Here is a 22,446-nt window from a genome sequence, read left to right as displayed (position 1 = left end):
AGCTTCCTGTCTCTGCCTCTTGAGTGCTAGGTTAAAGGTATATACCACCTGCCAGCTTTTATCATCTATTTTAGATTTAAACACTGAATAGTAGTCACAAGTCTTGGCTTATGAGCCTTTGAGGAGATACAGTTGAGTTGGATGACTCAATTTCTGATTCCTTTCTTGATGATTCTGGGATGAAGGTGTGTAAAGGCCATTACTGTGTTAGTTCATTTCTTGTCCTTAAGTTGCTGGACAGTTTTAATTACTATTAGACAGGCTTAATAATGGATTATTAATAATAATCCAGTCAGTTATTTATTATTGGACATTTAAGTTTATAATTTTGTGATATTATAATTAACACTATGATGAAGGAAATTTTCTTAAACATTTTGTGTGGGGGGAGAGAAATGACTTCAACAAATAGTTCATTTCACTGCTTTATGATGCTAAGTGATAAACAGATGATGTAACTAATTTTTCTGTAGAAATTTTATATTTTGCTTCTTTTGCTATTACAAGTAGTATTGTGATAAATTCCCCTTCCCTTTCTCTCTCTCTTACAGTCAGACAAAATTGTTATGAAATTTCTCTTTTTTCCTTTTTCTGATACGATGATGGGGATTGTATATTGCAAGCAAGTGTTCTGCTGCTGAGCTTTGCCCCAGCCCCACGATCATTTCTGGTTACATCCTAGCACAAACATGGCATAGTTATTGTAACCACATCTCTCTACTTTAGTCAGTATTTGCCAGTTCTACGTTTTTGATGCCTTAATTTCCAACCTTTATGTGGTTTACTTATTTAGATTTGTTTCCTATGATATGTGCCTAGATTTTTGAATACAATATTTTTAACTTGAAACTTCAGTGTTTCTTTGTTGTTGTTGTCGTCACCTGCCTCCTGCTCCACCCCAAGCCTCCCAAGTTAGGGTTTCTTTGTGCAGCTCTGGCTGTCCCGGAACCTGCTCTGTAGAGCAGGCTGCCCTTGAATTCAGAGACCTGCCTGCCGCTGTCCCTAGGTGCCAGAATTAAAGGCATGCATCACCACTGCCCAGTTTAGTTAAATTGTTTTTAAAGTTAATGTCTTAAGATTTATTTTATTTTTACTTATGTGTATGTATGTGAATCTGTGTGTGCGTGCATATATGTATACATGTTAATGCCAGGATCCACAGAGGACAGAGGTGTTGGATACCCTTGGATCTGGAGTTAGAGGAGGTTGTGAACAACCTGAAGTGGGTTCTGGGAATCAAACTTCAGTCTTCTGCAGAAGCCGTACTTATTCTATGGTGCTGAGCTGTCTCTCTTGCCTCAGAAGTTAGTGTCTTTTTTCTCTGGCTTAGTCATCTTTGGCTGTAATAATGTAATTACCACAAAATTTCAGTGGCTGACAGCAGGCAGCCATAGATCCGCAGCCTTGACTGAGTTTGGCTGGGTTTGGTTGTAAGCTGTGAATTGTCTTCAGTTATGTGTCATTTTGGGGCCAGCAGCCTTCTTGGGTATATGTTTCTCATGCTGCTATGCCTTCCAAGGAAACATAGCTTCCAGTTAGGTTTAGTCAGTTCTGCTCCTTTCCAGGAAGGCATATTGCCACACCTCCCAAAGCCAATACATGAAAAGTAAGATAAATGCTGATTTTGCAGAAATACTACAAAATACTTAGTATGTGAAGTTGTGTATTTTGAGACATTACTCTTCTTTAGGGAAGGGTAACTAGGCGAGGTGAAAGGAGCAACCAAGTTCCTCTAAAAATTAATTGACTACCTATTTTGAAAGTAGGTGGGGCTGGGAGCTGTGGGCTGGGGAGCAGATCTCTGTTTTGAAGCTGTGATTAGTATAAAGAACCTTGACGAGGTGACCTCACTGTGTCCTTCATATGCACAGTTCTAAGTGTTGCTCCATGGGTCTGTACATTAAATTCTGATACATGCTTTGCATGTTTGTACACTGTAAGGCTTGTGTGCATTTGTTACCTTGTGTGGTCGTATATCCAGTGTTTGTAAGTTTTATTATCCTGACTTAAAAAATGATATTTGTTTTAATTATGTATGAGTGTTTATGTTTGCGTGTGGGTATGTGCAGCGTGAGTGCAGGTGGCTGAGAAGTCCAGACACAGACATTGCAGTGTTGCATATCTCTTGGAGCTGGAGTTACGGACAGATGTGAGCCACCTGAACTTGGTTCCTCTGGAAGAGTAGTAATTTTTCTTAACTGCTGAGCTCCTATCCTAATGTTTTTGAAGATAGTATTTTTAGTGCTAAGAAAATTCTTTATGTCTTAAACACTAGAATTAAGGCTTTATTCGGCTTCTTATGGTATGACAGGGAGAGAGCATTACATCCTATAGGGTACTTTGATACTACCATTTAGAAAACTTAACATTAAAAATGTATATAGACATAAGACCCCAGGTAAAGAGTAGCTGCTTCAAGTATGAATGCATGTGGACCCCTTTGACCTCTGTAAATGTTAATATCTACTTGATGTTTTTGTGACATCGCCTTTCCCTGTTCTCATTCAGCATCTTACCTCTTAGTTTCCAAGGAGGGACATCAAAGCCAATAAACTTAATGCAGTACCATTAAGAGATGTATTTACTATGAGAAACTTTGAACATGTACCTGAGCTAACATGGGAAATATTGATTGTAGATTTGCCATGCTACTCATTTCCTTGGGATAATTGGGTTGTCTGGAAATGGTGATCACTGGTAAATGCACAGATGAAGAAGAAAGCCTGTGGGTTGGGGTCAGGTGACAGGATGACAGAACTATGATTATATATTACTGCTAACTACAGTGTAGGCAGCATGTGGTGCGTGTACATGCTGGTGCAGTTTCTGCATTGTGTAAATGTGTGCTGTTTATGAATCTTACATAATCTGAGTATAGTAAATCTTTAAAAGTGTTACCCTAACTTGGTTCATAGCCGAGGGGGTTATTGTTTTGTGGTTTTCTTGAGTGATTTAGAAAATAAAGTGTCATTTTTCATGATTGCAGGAAGTAGTTTATTGGTTTGTGAAGGAAGTTATGCAAGTGTGCATTTTGTATTCAATTGCAGAGCTGTACAATTATGCATTAGATCTAGAAGGCATTATGCAACTGTGATTTCATGTAAATATACCACTAGTACTTATGCCTCATCTAAAAATGTGTTAATCAATTTAGGAAGATTTTATAATGCAAATCTTAGTCAAGGGTCAAGTGTGTTTTAGTATTGATACCCATACTAATTCAAAGCAATGCTTTATATTACAATTGAGTGAAAAGAACTAAGTCTAAAAATTTCAATTTATTTACCAAATATATTTTTAAAATACTTAGAAAAAATGCCAAAGGATATTTGCGGCACATAGCTAAATAAATGTGAACTCATATTATGTTTATAATGAGGAAATCGCTATCATTAGAGAAAGTTCATAGCAATAACTTCTGTAGTCATTATTTGAGGCTTATAAAAAACTTTGTATGCAACCAGAGAACCTTAGCAGGCATGATATGCTTGTTTGCCCTAGGCAGAGCACTCTTCTTTTTCTTGACTTTATTAGTTGGGAATAGGGAAGGAATAACTTCAGTACTGAAGACTGAAGCGGAAGATACCAAGGTGGTGTTTTTGGTTTTTGTTGTTTTAATGACAGTTGCCTTCTACATAGTAGACAACATCTGGCAATTGTCTTCTGCATACTAAGCTCCTGTATGGCAGTTGCTGTCTATGTATTTTTTAATTCTTGAAGTTAACTTGTTTTAGGTAGGGACCTGTGAATTAGATCATAATTACTAGTAATCTTTTATATTTAAAAGAGAATGACTAGGGGTTCTATAGATAGTAGAAAAAACTGAACTAAAGTTATTTTTATTTCCTTTTAGTAAACTTTAAACATTGACCTTTAGAAAAATCTGATTTCTTTCTCTTCTGTTTCCAGAACAGGATATGTATTCCTCTGAGAAACCCTGGACCATAGACTTTGGTTTAATACTGGATTGGAACAACACAGAGAGACTTTTCCAGTCATGAGTAAGTGTCTTGCTTGGTTTAATTTCTGCTGCCTTAGGAGCATTTGTAGTGTTTATTTAACAAAAGAAGAAACATGTTACTATTATGTCACTTCCTGGGAGAATAATTTGGTTCTCTCCAGTGCTGTGACTTCTCTCTTTTTTTTTTGTATTTTATTTTATTTATTTATTTATTAAAGATTTCTGCCTTCTCCCCGCCACCGCCTCCCATTTCCCTCCCCCTCCCCCGATCAAGTCCCTCTCCCTCGTCAGCCCAAAGAGCAATCAGGGTTCCCTGGCCTGTGGGAAGTCCAAGGACCACCCACCTCCATCCGTGACTTCTCTATCTTAAGGCAGTGAGAGACACCTTTATATGTTTGGTTTATGCTAAGAGCTCAGATGTGATGAGGGAGTCTAGCACTAGCTTATTAGCTGACTGATTCTCTCATTTAAGAGCTCTTGACTTTCTGTTTTCTACTGGGAAATAATTCTAAAAGTAAAAGAGGGAATATTGAAGCTGACTTAAGAGAGGTTTTGTTGTGTAAAATTTCATCCTTGGGCAACATGGGTTAATATGTTTATGTAATACTACAGAAACCTATCATACTTTTAATGGAGCAAGAAAACAAGGTTATCTTGAACTTAGAAGATTTGGAAAAAAATTATCTTCTCAGTTTTAAGGGGAAAGTATATGTCTTTTTTCTGAAGAACTGGATTTCATTGCTGTTGGCTGCTTATTTTTAGAGTAGGATGAAAGAACTGGGGTCTTAAACGGCTGTTGGAAGTACAGACTTTCCGATTATGGAAACTCTGGGATAGTGTGAGCATTTCCTTATTAGAATATTAGCTTGCACTTTTTTGTGTATTATTTATATTGGTTGTGTTTACCCTATATGAATTAAGACAGCTTTTCTTATGTTTTTTAGTTAATTTTTATAGTTAAAGAAATATTTAACTCTTTCAACTAAAGGTAATTGCAGAAAGTCACCTTTGACTTTTAAAACTTGTACTGTTGGGGTCCTTTGAATAACCAGGATCAGTTGCTAGAGGCATTCAGGTCCGGCTTGGGAAGAGTCTGCGTGTGCTAATTCAGTTCCATTCATGAACTTTTGTATGAGGTTATCTCATAGAAATCCAGCTCCAGTGAAGATAGTTATGAGTTCATGAAAATTAAGATGGAAACTGCAAGATTTTTTTTTAACTTAAAAACCTTTTGAAAATGAACTAAACTTTTATTTATAGTTTTAGAGTTCTATTAGTGTTGATGTTACCTGAGTTTCTGAGGACAGGTAACTTGTATTTTAATTTTCTGATCTCAGTGTCTTGTTCATGCAGAAGTCAGATCTTTGTGAGGTTGAAGGTGGAGGTGGAATTGGTAGTATTGTAACATGTTTTGTTTTAACATTTCAAATGGTTAGTGTTTTATTTAAAATTGGTTCTCTTTTTAAATGTCTACTAGATTTTCTCATTTTTGCTTATTCTATAGTTTTTTTTTTTTTTTTTGGAACACATGCCCTTATAGCTCTAAAGAACTCTTAGAGCTTAATTTGAAGTCCTTTTCTAATCATTTAATACTTTTTGAAGTTTTTCTGCAGTGAGTTTAGGATTGTTCATCTTGTTGCTTTGTTCATCATTCTCTGTAACTTAGCAAAGACACTCTAATGGACTTTATGTTTTCTTTTGATGTCCCTGCTGTCTAGCAGATATGTCATTGTCTCTGCCTGGCTTTAGAATTCACAGATAAGAATTGGGTCTGTGTTAGTGGACCAGAGCCCCAGCCCTATGGTGACATTAGAGACATCACAGACTCATTCCCTGAGTCAGCTGGCATTAGGTCAGCATCTTCTGCGAGGCTGTACCTTCAACACAGAGGGCAGACTCCTTTCTGTGCATTTTACAGTGAGGAAGAGGGCACACTGGTTCAGGGTGAAGTGAAGAGCCTGGGTGCTGACCCTGCTTGTATTTACAGCTGCCCCAAGATTCAGCTTCCTGCCGCCTTTCCTGCCCTGGGGCCGCGCTTCACTTTTCTCATGGAATTTTTGGGCCATATAGATGTTGCACAGCTGTGTCATTTTAGTGTTTTGTCCTATTTCATTTATTAAAATATTTGTTTCTATGTGTCTTTTGTGAGGAGCAGAGCCCCAAAGAATGAAAAATGTTACTGGGATTTCACTGTTAGTTTTAGCATAAAACTAGACTCCATATTTCACAGTTGAGGTTAGTCTAAAAGTCAGCCTGTGCTTCCACCTTAGTTCGGAGTGTCCCTCCCCTTCACTTGTGCACAGGTGGGCCTGTTGCACTTGTAGCATGTTCAGTGAACTTGAAGGTTCATCTGCTTGTTGCTTGCTTTCTCTGATCCATTTGCTCTTTGAGGGCAAACACACTGTTTTTGGCATTTAAATACTAAATAAAAATTGTAGACATTTGTGCCTTTAGTTTCTGGCAGCACTTCTGTGTATTAGTATTTTCTAGAGGAAACTTGAGGTGTTCTTCTAAGGCATACCTTCTCTGTATAGAGAGAAGGTAGCAGAGAATGCTTTCGATAGATGGAATGGTGTGAACAAGTAAGGTTGACTCCACAGAGGTCCACTGAGTGGTCGAACATTCTCGCATAGAGATAGATGGGAAGGGACATTGAGAAGGAGAAGTCTGGAGGAAAGGAAGTCCTGGTCCTTTGTAGTGGGCTTATGGTGTTCAGGATTTCAGTTATGGGAGTGACTTAAAGATTTCCTCCTGGAGAAACTCTCAGAAAAATACATGCTTTTATTGTAAGTTTAAAAAGTTGGTTACCTAAGCAGTGTTTGCTTTTACTAACTTGTTCTTAAACTTTGTTTTTTTTTTCAAACTTTCTTTGAATCAGAGTGGGTTGCAATTTATTCAGTTTGTTTATTTTATCGTGTAAAGCCAAAAATGAAGTAAGGGAAGTGGGTATCTTAGATTATTAATAGATATTGTAGCAAAGAAACTCCCATGCATGGCAGAATTTAGTGATTATTTTGATGGGTATGTTTAAAACATACATAGGCAGTAGTAGATGCTTTCCATAAATATTGGTTAACGATTCTGTCTAGAACAATAGTCTACCTAGAAATAGAGTAACTGCATACCTTAGATGTAGGCTAGAAGTTAAAAGAAAATTTAAGTTGAATTGTATTTTAAATACTGCTGTATCTGTCCTATCACTGAGCCAACATCTTCAGTGTTGCTGCAGTGATTCTTTCTATTTTTTATTTTATTTTTTTACAAAAGAAAACAAACTATCTTTTTTCATTTTACATAGCAATCCCAGTTCCCACTTTCTCCCCTCCTCTCATTCCCTCCTTCTCCACCCCCCACCCCCCCAACAACATTCACTCTTCAGAGAAGGTAAGGCACATTGCTCCTAGGAAGGACCAAGGTCCTCCCCACTATATCCAGGCTGAGCAAGGTAGCCATTCAAAGAGAATGGGTTCCAAAAAGCCAGTACAAGCATTAGAGATAAATCCTGGTGCCACTGCCAGTGGCCCTGCAGTCTGCCCCAGCCATACAACTGTCACCCACATTCAGAGGGTCTAGCTTGATCCTATGCTGGTTCCTTCCATGTTTGTAGATTTTAGGGACTTTGTAGATGGCAGTTAACAGGGGAACTCCTGGCATTTTGTGGTGGGGTGGGGTGGGAGAAAGTAGGATGTGCTACTGCCCTTGTTAAGAATGTTGTTTCCTTCCCAAACTGACAGGAGTAAGCTAGGGTTGTAGCAGTGAGGAGTGCCAGCAAATACTGTCACTCAGGAAGTGTGTGCTGCCTGCTGGCTTCTGAATCAAACATACTTCATTGTGTGATTCTGCCCACTGAATATGAAATGGTCTTAGTTTTTAGATGATTTATTTATTTATTTTTTGCTGAAGGAAAGTGAATAGCTTTTAATTTGATACTGTCATGGACTAAATAGAGCCAAGTGCAATTTTATGCAGTATATTCAGCTATGATAGTTTAAAGTTTTTAGGAGATAGCTTAATTTTTTGTTTCTACTTTTGATACTTTTACCAAACTTAAAAGGAAAATTGTAAAAATAGTGCCCCAAAATATCCATAAACTTTTGACTGAGATTTGCTAGTTGTTTATAGTCCTCCCCCACTGAGTTTCATGTCCTTCTCTTCTCCTCTTTTTCTTCTCTCCTTCATACACTTCTATATGAAAGACATTTATTTATAATGAAAATGTTTTTGATGGAATTCTGGTTTCCTGTGATGAAAAGTCATTTAGAGCTTCATCATTAACATAAATTACTAAAGTAGTAATAGCTTTTCCAGCTTTCAAAATTACTTTATTAGTTAAAATTGCAAGCCATTTATGTATTATTTCTCCAAAGCTACATTATTTACCAGTTTTTGTAGCCCTACCATTATTAAGACAGATATTTAGACATACAATATATTACAAAATGTATACAAATTTGATATATGAATTAACTTCAGTAAAATATTTTGGAATAACAGAGATTAATGACTTCTTTATAATAGTTTTAAGACACTTTATTCTTTTTTGTTTATTGATATGTTCATACGTGTATATTACGTATTTCCATCAGATGACTCTCTATTCCTTACCCTCCAGCTCCTTCTTATATCCCACCACTTTTCTCTCTCCCAGCTTCATCTTCTCTCTTTTTAAACCCACAGAGTTCCCTTAGTGCTGCCTGTGTGTGTGTGTGGAGCATGGCTAGCCTCTTAGGAACTGCATCCTTAAAGAAAACTTTTCTTCTTCACCCCCAGCCAACTGCCACTTGCCAGTGACTCCTCACATACAGATGAACCCCTGTCCTGCCATGCTGGGATTTTTGGCTGGTCTGATCTTGTGCAGGTCTTGTGCATATGGTCACAGCCTCTGGGAGTTCATGTGTGCAATGGCCCTTTCAAAGACAACCTGTTCTTAAGGGGTCTCCTAACATTCTGTTGAGCGAACAGTTTCACAGTGGCAGTCCTCTTCAAGCTCCCAGAGCCCCAGGAGCCCGGGATGGAACACTTCAGGTGCTTACTAGCCTTGTTGGGTAAGGCAAATGGCTTGCTGCCTTTAATTGCCTGTTCACTGCTACCTACTTAGCCACTGGCCTCCAGCTTTATTTATCTGTAAGTGTGTGGACTGGAGTGGATCATTTGAAGCCTTGTACCTCTGATGTTGATGATTAGGCTAGTGGGAGAATCTTTATTCAGTTATGTTTTAGAGGAGCATGCCTGGCTGTGCCCCTATGTCCTGGGTAAGGAACACAGTGTCAGGGCTTGGGGGCCTGCACGTGCTGCTCCACACTGTGTCCTGGCCACTTTCAGTAGTCCATTGTTCCAGATGCAGCCACATCTTCTCTGGTTCATTTTATTGGTTCTCTTGGCAGTCAGATTTCAGAGGCATGTATATTTCAAATTAATACTCTTTATTTTATCTTTTATGACCTTTGATTTTTGTGGTTCTTTTCTCAAGTTTGTGATTAGAAATGATGTAACATTTAGTAAAGTTCATAACTTTTTTGTATTAATCTCTCTAAAACTTGATTTCTATCTTAAAATATTATTTCTCACTTACCAAAAGACAGTGGACAGCATAGCTGTCTGTTATATGGCCTGTAATAAACAAATTTATGAATGGCATCCAGCCTTTTTTAATCTAGCAGCTGGATAGCTGTGTTATCACTTGCTTCGTTTCATATAAGTAAACATTTCTTGTTAAGGGAGCTTGCACCACCTGTATCAATGAAGAAGAATGTCTCATTTTCAGGACTATGAAGTTGGTTTCCTAGCCTCTTTCCATCTCTCCAAACTGGATATATATATATTTGTATTGTATATAAATTGTATACCAATTCTTTTTGGAGAGCCAGGGAGACAGTAAATTTTCTGTGAGGGAACTTCTTTGTAGTCTGTATGTAAGCTGGAGGTTAGAACATGTCAGAAATAGAAATGGTCAGACATTTTAGTTCTTACTCCAGGATTTCATTCCCATTTCAGGCATTGAGCTACAAATTAGTGGGTTTTGTTTTTTGAGTATATATCATCTGTCTGTCTGGTGTGTGTGTGTGTGTGTGTGTGTGCGCGCGCGCGTGTGCATGACATTATCAAGTGTGTGAAGGTCATAGGATAAATAGCTGTACTTGTTCTCTTCTTCTACCATGTCAGTCCTGGGGATGGAACTCAAATCTTCAGGCTTTGCAGTAGCTTTACCTACTGAGCCATATAGCTGATCCAGGTTTGTTTGTATATTTATTTTTAAATGGAAATGTGACGTCCTTGTATTATGACCATGGTCCAGGAATTAGGAAGTCAAATGGAAACAAAACCTCTAAAACAGCAGGTCTCAACCTGTGATCCGTAGCCCCTTTGGGGTTGTACCACTCTTTCACAGGGGTCACATATCAGATATCCTGCATATCAAATATTTACATTAAGATTTATAACAGTAGGAAAATTACAGTTATAAATTGCAATAAAAATAATTTTATGGTTGGGTGTCACCATGACATGATAAACTGCATTAAGGGGTCGCAGCATTAGAAAGGTTGGGAACTACCGCTCTAATGGGTTGCCATTCATTCATGAATTCTGTGGTTGTACCAGGTTATTTCCTTTTTATAGGAAGAAAGTGTTTAGGCATTAAATGTTGTAAGAATGTAAAAGATTATGGTCAGATACTTAATACTAACTAAGAGGTATATCAAATTATGGAACATTTGGAACTATAATGTCTTTTTTAAAAATAGTCATGCTTCAGATTATAAAAGAATGGGATGGAATGGAAATGGAATCGATGTGACGTGTTAATAAAAGTCGACACTGTACCCTAATGTCTTGTTTGAGATATTCACTGGTTGCTTTTGTTTGGTCTAGTAAATACAAAAGCAGGAAATGCTTGCTTGTGTATGACTGTTAAAAATCAAGTATGTGTGTGTTGGATGACACTGTGTGTTATCCTTAGTGCTGGCTTTATGTTGTTTTTCCATGATGTGTGAAATCTTCTGGGTCAGATCCGGATGCTTCTTTAAAGGGATTTTCCTGTGTGTGGTGCTCTGTCAGAAAGCAGAGAAGGGAGATGCTTCATGGTCTCCAGATTTCCATCTCGTTTAGCTCTCCAACAGTTAACACTTACCCCTTCTTTAACTGGCTGAACAGGATTCAGAATTCTTGCATAGGGAAATAGTTTATTGTTCTGTTTTACTAAGTGTCTAGTTTGCTTTTATTACAAAGATAGGAAAAAAATGTAACAAAATATTTCTAGAACATGAGGTGACCTTAAAAGAGACACTATTTGACTTTTATTTAGCTTCCTTTTAGCAGAATTGCTATTTCGAATTATGTTAACAACAATCTCAAGGATACTATTGAATAAATCCTGTTATGTTCCATGGTATAGTTATGTTCAATATAATTGCCTTACAACAATAAAACAGTTACAAAGATTAATTTATAAATTGAGATTGCATCATTAACTTTCTCATAACCTAGTGTCTCTTTGGCCCTTTGAATTTTCTGTAGCTGAAAATAGAGTAAATAAGCATGAAGAAAAAAATATATAAAGGTAAATATCTGGAAATTGTTGCATATGGAAAACACCACTGTGTGTTAGATGCTAGATACCTTGTTTAAACAAATGCGATATTTCCTTTAAAATTACCTGGTTATGTATATTCAGTTGTTTAATAAACTTTTAATGTTGTGAAGATAAGTTGGGAAAATATTTTTGTTTGTTTGTATAGTGTTTGTACATTTTTATGACAATTTCCACTGAGTTATGGATTTGATAAGTTCTTCTTATAAGCAAAATTATTTCTTTCTTTTTCACCCCATTCCCCTGTTTTTTGAGACAAAGACAAACTAATTAATTCAGACTGGCCCTGAACCCTCTGTCCTTAGCATTTCAGGTTCTAGAATGCAGATGTGTACCACCATGTCTGGCCAGGTTTTGCCTTTTGATGAAATATTTTTATTTCTTTCTTTCTTATTTATTTATTTTTTGGGTTTTTCGAGACAGGGTTTCTCTGTGGCTTTGGAGCTTGTCCTGGAACTAGCTCTGTAGACCATGCTGGTCTCGAACTCACAGAGATCCGCCTGCCTCTGCCTCCCTAGTGCTGGGATTAAAGGTGTGTGCCACCATTGCCTGGCCCTGATGAAATATTTTTAAAGATGAATTTTAGCTGATAATTGAACAGGTACTTCTGTTTACTAATAGTTGCTGTTTTCTGTTCTGAGCCTGTGTGAGAGGCTGTGTTATCTCCAGACACATATTTTGATGTGTTTTCCATATGCAACAATTTCCAGATATTTACCTTCATCTATTTTTGTTTTCTTTTACTTGGATTTTCTCCTTGGAATTTTCACTGAAAATTGTTGGTAAATTTTTGATAATATATTTTTTTAATTTTTGAGATAAGCTAGGATCTTTTGAATGCTAGTCAAGTACTCTACTACTGAGCAGCAATGTCCTCTGTGTCACAACATTGGTTTTTATTTTTAAACTATTATTTTACTTTTATTTGTGTGTGTGTGTGAGAGAGAGTGATGTATGTGTGTATGAAGGCCTGGGATCGCCTGAAGATAGAGTTACAGGTGCTTATGATAACATGGTATGGCTGCTGGGAACTGAACTTCCTCCCTCTGCTAGACTAGTGTGCACCCTTAACCACTGAGCCATCACTTCAACCTCTAGTGTTAATTTTTTAAGTGAATTAAAACACTGTTTGAAAATAAAGTGTTACAGTGTTTTAGGTGCAGAAAACGATGTAGAGAAAATAGTCCACAAGTTTTGTTTTTTTAAATTAATTACCATGTTGTGTTTCATAGGTCAAGTTTATAGAGATTGGTTTTTTTTTTTTTTTAAATTTTGGGACAGAATGACATGCCTTTCTTCTAAAAATTCAACTGAATGAGAAAAAAACCCCAAAGTATGTAAACTAATGTGTTAGTTCAAAAGAGGGTGTTACTTTAGGAATGGGTTTCTAATTTGATTTTCAGTAGTCTTTTTCTATTTGTGGATTGTTTGTCATGTTGAGTATTTATAGATTATTTTTGTCACAAGAAATGTGGCCTCTCACATTCTTTTCCTTGGGAGAAAAAATGAGAGTAGCTTAATTTTAAAGTGCATTTCCAGGAAAGTGAAAATTATTACTCAAAAATGAGTTAAAAACCCAACTATCTGAACTCTTGCCAAGAATAAAAGATGCTTGTTTATTATTCCCGAGATCAAAACAGTTTGTATGTGGAACACAGTGTTGATGTCCTTGTCTGTGTTTATTGCATAAAGATGATATTGGTAAAATATTTTAAAAAATATATGTAACCCCATCATTTTTTGTAAAATCAATAGCAAGAAGACCCGGATCAGTCAGAAACTTGTTAAATGATGCATATTTCTATATGACAGACATAAGTTGTTTCTTGATTTTGGTTCTTTTTTTTATTCCTTTTTTTTCTGCACTCGAACGTGGCATTATTTTTACTAGTAAGAAAAAAAAATCTTTTAAAGGTACATATTGACAAAGAGAAGATTAATAAGACTTTGAAGTTAGTATATAATTCCATAAGATTCTGTGCTGTTGGTTTGAATTATTTACAGCATTGTTTGCTGTGTGTACAGAATTATTGTTCCTTGTAGTACACCGATATTCTTGAACTTCTTCATACTTAGGATCAAACAAGATGCCCCAGTGAAAATTAGTTCATGGTTTTACTCAGTGAATGAGAGAAACAATTCCTGAGACCAGATCTAGTCTTGCTCTTTCTGTTTTTTTCTTCTGTTGAGTGAGAAGCTAGGAAAAGACATCTTTCCTTTGTCTAACTAGTTTTCTTTCTACCTTTTACGATTTCATCACTTCGTGATATTGATCCTTTCACCTGAAATGTTTTTGCCCAATATTTTCATCTGGAAAAAGTAGGTGAATGAAAATGAAGTCAGGTTGTCTGATGGGGATAGAGTAGATAGTGATTTTGTTTCTAGTCATTGTATCTCATCTCTCCTTGTCTCGTTCTTGGGATTTGGATATGATGTTAAAAAGGACGTCAACATTTTGGGATTACTAAAAAGTTACTGGTTTGGGGGATGGTAATATGTAGCAAATGTACAAATGTAGGAAGCAGGATTAGAATCTCTGGGCAACAGGTATCTCTGTTGGAGAAAGCAGCAGCTTACAGTTTCTGCAGGTAGCAGGGGTAATTATAATATGTTTTCTGTCTTCCAAGCCCCAATAGATCTTTAACATATAATTATTATTATTGTTATTACTACCCATTTCTTTCCCTCAGCTCCTACCATGTGTTCCCTAACACATCCCCTCTCAACTTCATGTGTGGTGATATTTTGTTTGTGCTATAATAAATAAAGTTTGCCTGAGGATCAGAGTGTGGAGTAAGCCATTAGTTAGCTATAGAGACCAGGGAGTGGTAGCACAGACTTTTAATCCCAGCACTGGGAAGGCAGAGGCAGGCTGATCTCTGTGAGTTCAAGGCGAGCCTGGTCTACACTAGATTGATCCTGTCAAAAAGAGAAGCAGAGTCAGAGGTTGTGGCTCACACCTTAATCTCAGTATTTGTGAGTCACGTACCTTTAATCACAGCACTAGAGAGGTGGATACAGGAAGGGATATAGTTAGGCAAAGAGAGGAATATAAGGCCGGAGGAGACAGGAGTTGTAGGATTTGTAGAGACAGGATCATGCCCTTTTGGTTCTGAGGATTTCATAGAGGTAAGAACTAGTGGTTGGCTGCTCTGCTTCTCTGATCTTTCATCTTTCTCCCCTAATATCTGACTCTGGGTTTTTATTTTATTTTTTTTTTTTTGCTTTTTCGAGACAGGGTTTCTCTGTAACTATGGAGCCTGTCCTGGAACTAGCTCTGTAGACCAGGCTGGTCTCGAACTCACAGAGATCCGCCTGCCTCTGCCTCCCAAGTGCTGGGATTAAAGGCGTGCGCCACCACCGCCCGGCTTGGGTTTTTATTATTAAAACCAATTAGAATTTGCGCTTTCTTTGTGTCTTTTTCTTTTAATCATTAAGTCCAGTCAGTGCTTCCCGTACGTGCATGGGTGAGACCATCCACTGCAGCATAATATATTTATCAATGGCTACATCCCCAGAAAAGAATGATCTTCCTTCCCCAGCAGCTACCAACTCCAGTACCTGTTAAATAGGGCATAATGCCTAGCAATCAGCCACCCGTCTGTGCTGGGATTTTGGCTGGCTTGATCTTACACAAGTCTTGTGCATATAAACCATAGTTTCTGTTAGTTCATGACTATGATAGTCATGACATGTTCAGAAGATAGCATTTTATAGTGCTCTTCCTTGTCCTCCACCTTTTAACTTCTTTCTGTTTACTCTTCTATGATGTTATCTGGGCTTTGGGTAAGTGGGTGGGGCAGAGCACAATGTTCCATTTAGGGATGGGTATTCGTTTTCTTATTCTCAGCGCTTTTGACTAGTTATGTAGCTCTCCACTGATAGCTACCCACTACAGAATGAAGCTTCTCTGACCAAGGTTCAATGAAGCCTACATCTATGGATATAAACAAGTAGTTAGAAGGCAATTTGACAGGCTATTTAGCAAAATAACAATAGCAAGTTTCATAGTAGGGCCTATGACCTCCTAGCCATGAGCTTTTGACCAGGATTAAAGTACCAGGCATGAAATTTATTCCTGCGAAGCAGACCTCATGCTTCCCCTTCCCCCCCAAAATATAATTCAGACGGAAAGAAAAAAAAAGCTTCAGACCTCATATCCCTCCTCCCCCTCAAAAACCAATTCCGATGGAAAGAAAAACAAAGCTGTTAGTTATTCAGTGACAGTGGTGCCACCATCGCACCGGTGGGCACATTTTCCCTGCAGCAGCATGAAGGGAAGGGTCTAGTGCTGGATAAGATTCTCTATATGTTTTTCTTTTTTTAAAAAAATATCTATCTATCTATTTATTTATTTATTTATTATGTATACAATATTCTGTCTGTGTGTATGTCTGCAGGTCAGAAGAGGGCACCAGACCTCATTCCAGATGGTTGTGAGCCACTATGTGGTTGCCGGGAATTGAACTCAGGACCTTTGGAAGAGCAGGCAATGCTCTTAACCACTGAGCCATCTCTCCAGCCCATGTATATGTATTTCTTAATAACATGATGATCTTTTTTTTTTAAAAAAAGGGTTTTTCTCTTTTAAAAGAAATAATAGTGAAATAGTAAATTATATTTACTGTAAAAATATAGCAAAAAGAAAAATATAGACATTTCTATAGAATGCTACTATTTAGGAACCCTCATCATTTTAAGGTGGTGTCTTCGTTAGGGCTTATTTCGCTCTGAAGAGACACCATCACCATGACAACTCTTATAAAGAAAAACATGTAACTGGGGTTTGCTTTCAGTTCATTACTATCATGGTAGAAAGCATGGTGGCATACATACAAACATGGTGCTGGAGAGGTAGTTGGAAGTTCTATCCTGGATTGGCAAGCAGCAGGACATGAGAGTGACACTGGGCCTGGTGTGAGTATCTGAAACTTCAGTGACATACTTCCTCCAACAAGGCCTCCTAAACTGTGCCACTTCTTATGGGGCTCTGGGGGCCATTTTATTCAAACCATCCCAGGTGGTTATCTGAGGTTTTGTTATAGCCATGCAAAGTTAATACAACCCACATCCTTTAGGCATGCCAAACTATGTTGAGGTAATAGAAACAATAACAAGGGTCACAACTGGGATATGTGGTGAGATCCTGCTTCAAACAAAAGCAAAACAAAAACTATAAAAACACAATCAGTATTCAAACAACAGACTCATTTCCCACAAGTGCAGTGTCTGCTGCAGATCAGCTGAAGGCTTTGGGTCGCATCAGCATTGCCCCTGTGGCTGAGGGAGAGCAGAGAGAAAGTGAACCTTTTTTGTTGTTTTGTTTTTCGAGACAGGGTTTCTTTGTAGTTTTGGAGCCTGTCCTGGACTAGCTCTTGTAGACCAGGCTGGCCTCAAATTCCGCCTGTCCCTGCCTCCCGAGTGCTGGGGTTAAAGGTGTGTACCACCGCCTGGCGTTAAAAATGTGAACTGTTAATGCTGTGGTTTTCAATCTTTCTAAAGCTGAGACCCTGTAATACAGCTCCTCATGTGGGACCCCAACAATAAAATTAACTGTAATTAAGCTACTGTTATGAATCATAATGTGTAAATATCTGTGTTTTCTGATGATCTTTGGTGACCCCTGTGAAAGGGTTGTTTACTACCAGAGGGTTAAGACCCACAGGTTGAGAACCACTAATTCAGAAGAAAACTTATGGATACCTTTTTGATACTTTTCTTTTTACACACACACACACGCACACACACACACACACACACACACACACACACACACACACACACTTCTCTCTGTAGTGGAAACTTTGTGTTTTGTACCTTCTGTTCTTATCCCTGTACAGTTAGCATTTCCCATGATATTCTTCTAGAGCAGAGACCCTTAGTTTTTACCAAATGTTGGGATCATTTGAAAGAGAGTTTTTCAGATCCTCTGGTAGTATGTTTTGGTGGTGATTCTCGTTTTTAAATCAATACTAATCCAGTAGGGTGGGATAATGCAACTGAGATTTATGGAAAAATGAATTCTATATTCTTTTCGTCAAACGTAGTGTTTATTGAGAGGATAATGTACCATATATTCCTTCATTACTGTGGAAGGAAGAATATTGGAAGAGAGCAAACTTTTCAAGGCGAGGCATGTTGCTCAGTGGTGAAGTACTGCTTTTTGGCCCTGGGTTTGATCTAACAGGGAGAAAGGGAAAGTTGGTTACTGTTCAACTGCCAATAACCTGTTCAGAACTGCCCTAGGAATGGGCTGAGGGGTAGAAGGAATGGAATTTGATTTGTAGAATGGATTTGTAGAATGGAATTTGATTTGTCCAGTCTCCAAAGAGATTTACTAAAAAGGTCACAGTTTTGGTTTGAGATGCTTTGACCTAACTGAATGTGTCAACCTCCCACTCACTCCCACTACCTGCTTACCTCCCAAGTGGGGACCCAGCCTAGGGCCTTGTGGGAGGCAACAGTCTACCACTGAGGTATATCTGCAACCCCTAAACTTTAATTTACTAATACAAACATGTACACTAAAGCTAACAGGTAGTTGAGATAGTTGCTCTGTTTTGTCCTTTTTTTTTTAACCAGTATTTCCTGCTGTCATAGGGTTGTAGAGCACTGTTCTCTCAAGGTTAACACCAGATGGTGACTGTCGTAGGAGTGGTATATATATATATATATATATATATATATATATATATATATATATATATATATATATACATACACACACACATACACACACATACATATGCTGAGGCTCTTTTTCCTAGACGAGCTGAAAATTGGGCCCTGAATCCTAAATTCATACATTTTTTTTTTTACAGAGGAGTCATGGTGGATTCTTTTATTCATGTGGATTCATTGTATACCTCAGTTGAAAAATGGGAAAAGAAATAAGTCATTAACTGTTTATCTGAAGGCAAAGGAACTATCTCTGATTTTCTCTGGGATACACTATTTTATTATGTTAAAAAAGTCAACATAATGAATAGGAAGGAAAGAAAACTAGGAAAGTTGGTAATTTAGCAAAAGGGAACGGGTTGCTGGTGGGGATCAACCCTGAGCCCTTTCCTTTAGCATCTGCAGTTCACCGGGACGGGCTGTTGTGTGATGAGCCGAGTGCGAAGTACAGGCGTTAGTGTTCATTGAGCATTGCTGCAGTTGTGCTGTTGAAGCCATCACATGACAGAAGCAATGATTTTGCTTGCTTTCAATTCTCTGGCCCATGTCTCTGTGTTGAGAGCATTGAATTTGTGGACTCTCTGGGGGAATTTCTGTGTGTGTGTGAACTTGGACTTTAGTATGATTTTGAATTGCACGGGTGCAATGACCACAGGGTCAGACTGTTTACGGTTGTTTTGACACGTTGAGATTGATATTACATGAATTCATGTACTGAGAAGTCAGGTGTGAGGAGGAAGGGAGGGGAGGAGAAAAGAGAAGACGGAAGGGAGAGGAATTTACAGGATATTTTTGAGGCACTATATTTTTTATGCAAATCTGGGGAGGTTGGAGTTAGCAAGATAGATTTTTATTTTTATCTATATTTTCTGATTCAAATATAAGGTTTTTGAGACTGGAAGAAAGTATTAAAGCTTTCGACAGCACAGGGTATTTTGGTTTTACTTAAAAATTTGCACATAGCATCTGTGATACTATTTGAGAATATATAACACAGACTTGGTATTTCTTGTCGTGGCTTTTGTGCAAGAGTGTTTTTCTGTGCTTAGTGATTTACAGACTACTCATTTTGGTGCATAAGTAGTGTGTGCTTTGCACAGTAACAGAGCTTTGAGGATGGCCTTTTCACATGGACTGAAATCCTCAGGAAGATAGAGCTGGCGCTCTTGTTGTTTTCTATTAACTGCTGCCGAGCTTCATTGTATCTAGGCAAAACGTTTATTTCTCTGAAGTTGAACTGTGTTCATGCTTGAGCGTTCAGAAAGCAGAAATGCTTTAAGCTCTTGATGATGAAACCTGTTGGATCGCTAGTGGAAGCAGCTGGAGCCTTTGGCTTGTTAATTCGCGATGATTCAAGTCTTGCAGATTGTAAAGGAGCTGGTGACACCATCAAGGCAAAAGGCAGCCACAGCAAAGGAAGGTAGGAGCATCGCAGAGTGAACAACCGGAGCTCTTTAAGTATTTAAGTATTGATCTAAAGAACTGCTATAAATATTCTATTCTTATGTGTGCTTTTACCTTTCTGCATTATTACAGTGTTTGAAAAGGACCGGGTAGTATGGCATGATCGTTAACATGTTCATTATTCTTGTTGTAAGCCCCAAATTAGAAGTATATTATTTTATTAAAGATGCAGAGACCAAAAAGGGAGTTATTACACTCTGCTGTGACAGTGTTTCCATACTGCAGTAGGGATTTTGGTGGTAGGCAAAGAATTGCTATAATCCTCTTATTCTTAAAATATAATCACTGCAGAATTAGAAGGGAGCAAGCTAGAAGTCTGCTTATAATAGGGCAGAACAGGTGGTTCTTACTTCTGTAAATAACTGATGAAATAGTAGTCATAAATAAGAATTGACCAGTGCTTGGTGAGTTTGTCCTTTAGTGAACAGTCACTTTCTTCTGCTTAAAATTGTATGCTTCACTGGCATTGTTTATATTAAAGCCAGTCATGCACTGGAGCATGCACCAGAGGCATTTTGAAATACAGTAAGCATACTTTAAATTGCGTATCTGACTTACCTGTCTTAAATGAGTGACATGCTTAGAAGATATACATGTATGTATATTTTTGGTTTTTGGATGTTTGAAATAGTAAACCTTTAACTAGGGATGGATTTTCAGCATCTACAGGCTGTCAGCTAGTGTGGTGACCGGCGCTTTCACTCATTTAGTCTCTGGGTAAAATGTGGCAACTAATAAATGCATGTGCCAGACTACTTACATGTGAGCCTGCGGTGCTTCATGTGTTTGTGTTCTGTATCAGAGCATTCTATTTTTATAGACTTGGGTAATGTCGCTATACCTCAGATGATGCCACATGCAGATTTAAAAAATATTTGTTTTAGTGTGATATGATCAGCATTTGGGAATGAAACTTAAATGAGATTCCAAATATCCTCAGTAAATAGATTTGAATCAATGATGTAAAGTGAAACTATGGTAGGCAGCTCAATCATATACAGAACGGTAGAACTGGGAAAAAACATGGAAATTGTCTTTTTGCTTATTTTATGGTAAAACAGGATATCTAAATGATCAAACGAAATTGCATCTCAGAAAGCAGAAGAACAATCATGGTTTGCCTTTGGAATGTAATGGTATTATTTATTTAGGGAACTTTGTAATTACTTGCTTCCTATTTTCTGCTTTTTTTTCCTCTCCCATACTGAAGTATACTACATTCCCCTCTAAGTGGTAGAATTTTGATAATTAAGCCCTAAAAAATTCTTACTACATTTACTATTTCAGGAGAATATAATTAATGTACTTTCAATCTGTTTGAAAATGTCAAATTCATAATTTGACCTTTACAGTCAGAACTTTTATTGGAATGTTTCTCCTTGATTTTATGTTTGTAATTACAGTTATTTGGGATGTACCTGTGGCAGAGAATAATACTGGTTTTCTTTTTTTTCTTTTTATAATTTTTAAAAATATTTATTTTATTATTTTTGTGTATATAAATATTTTGCCTGCATGTATCTGTAGATGGAAATTTCTGTCCAGCCTAGTCCTGCAGCCATTCAGTCTCAAATAAGTACACAGAGAATTGATGATATTAATTATAAAACTGTTCGGCCTATTGCTAAGGCTTATTACTAACTCTTAGAACTTAAATTAACCCCTTATTCTTATCTATATTTAGCCATGTGGCTTGGTACCTTTTCTCAGTAAGGTAGTCTCATCTTGCTTCCTCTGCATCTTCCCAGAATTCTTCTAGTCTGATTGCTCCGCTTATACTTCCTTATACAATCAGTGTTTTTTAAAACCGGTACAAGTATCTTTACGGTGTACAGGAGCATTGTCCCACAGCATTTATCTCTGTGTACCACATGTGTACCTGGTGCGTGAGAAGGTGGTGAGGTTCCATGTGTGTGCTGGAAATCAAACCCAGGTCCTTTGCAAGAACAAGTGCTTTTAACCAGTGAGCCAACTCTCCACCCCTAATATTGTTTTCCTTGTCTTTGAAAGTATGTCTGTGTATCTCTTAAGTGCCAGGAAATATTATATGAATATAGAATGTAGTTGGACGCTGCTTGCTTGTCCTGGCTGCCCAGAACCGAAATAATCACACAGAAACTGTATTAATTAAATCACTGCTTGGCCCATTAGCTCTAACTTCTTATCGGCTAACTCTTACATATTAGTTTAACCCATCTCCATTAATTTGTATATCACCACAAGGTCATAGCCTACCAGCAAAGTTTTAGCACCTCTATCTCCAGCCGCTCCATGGCATCTTCCTGACTCCACCCTTCCTTCTCCTAGCTTTCAGTTCTGTCTTCCCCACCTACATAAGTTCTGCCCTATCAACAGGCCAAGGCAGTTTCTTTATTCATTAACCAAGACAGAAGGACCTCCCACATCAATAGAAAGAACACTGCCAAAAGATGTGGGGCATATTAAGGCGATAGTGGGCCATTTGCTCTCAGATTTTAAATTTGGTTCAAGTAGATTTTTTTTCTAACTGGGAAAATAAAAGCAGTTTATAAGGAGACTTTTCTTCTGAGAAACCCTTTCTGTTAGTTGTATCATTAACATTGATTACTTTTGTTACTTTGCAAAGTACTGTTGTATTTTTCTCATTTTAAAGGAAATGGTTATTTTTAAAGACTTATTTTGATTATTTTTTAAAGTATGTGAGCGTACATGTGTGTATGTATGTGTGTATATTTGGCTGTAGTTGGGTTTGTACACATGAATGAATGTAGATGCC

At 37.6% G+C, this 22,446-nt stretch overlaps 1 protein-coding gene across 2 annotated transcripts in view; it reads left to right on the top strand.

Moving 5' to 3' along the window:
* Usp6nl (USP6 N-terminal like) overlaps positions 1-22,446 on the top strand; it is a 131,168-nt gene that overhangs the window by 9,011 nt on the left and 99,711 nt on the right. For both annotated transcript variants that reach the window (XM_075970407.1, XM_075970408.1), the window contains exon 2: positions 3,910-4,001. In XM_075970407.1, the coding sequence (XP_075826522.1) occupies positions 3,998-4,001 (4 nt within the window). In that variant the 5' untranslated portion in view covers positions 3,910-3,997. The remainder of the gene's footprint in view (positions 1-3,909; positions 4,002-22,446) is intronic.

Source organism: Microtus pennsylvanicus, chromosome 4, assembly GCF_037038515.1.
Source record: "Microtus pennsylvanicus isolate mMicPen1 chromosome 4, mMicPen1.hap1, whole genome shotgun sequence".
In the NCBI taxonomy this organism is placed as follows: Eukaryota; Metazoa; Chordata; class Mammalia; order Rodentia; family Cricetidae; genus Microtus; species Microtus pennsylvanicus.
Note: the sequence above shows the minus strand (reverse complement) of the source record. Positions and strands in the feature narration are given on the sequence as shown.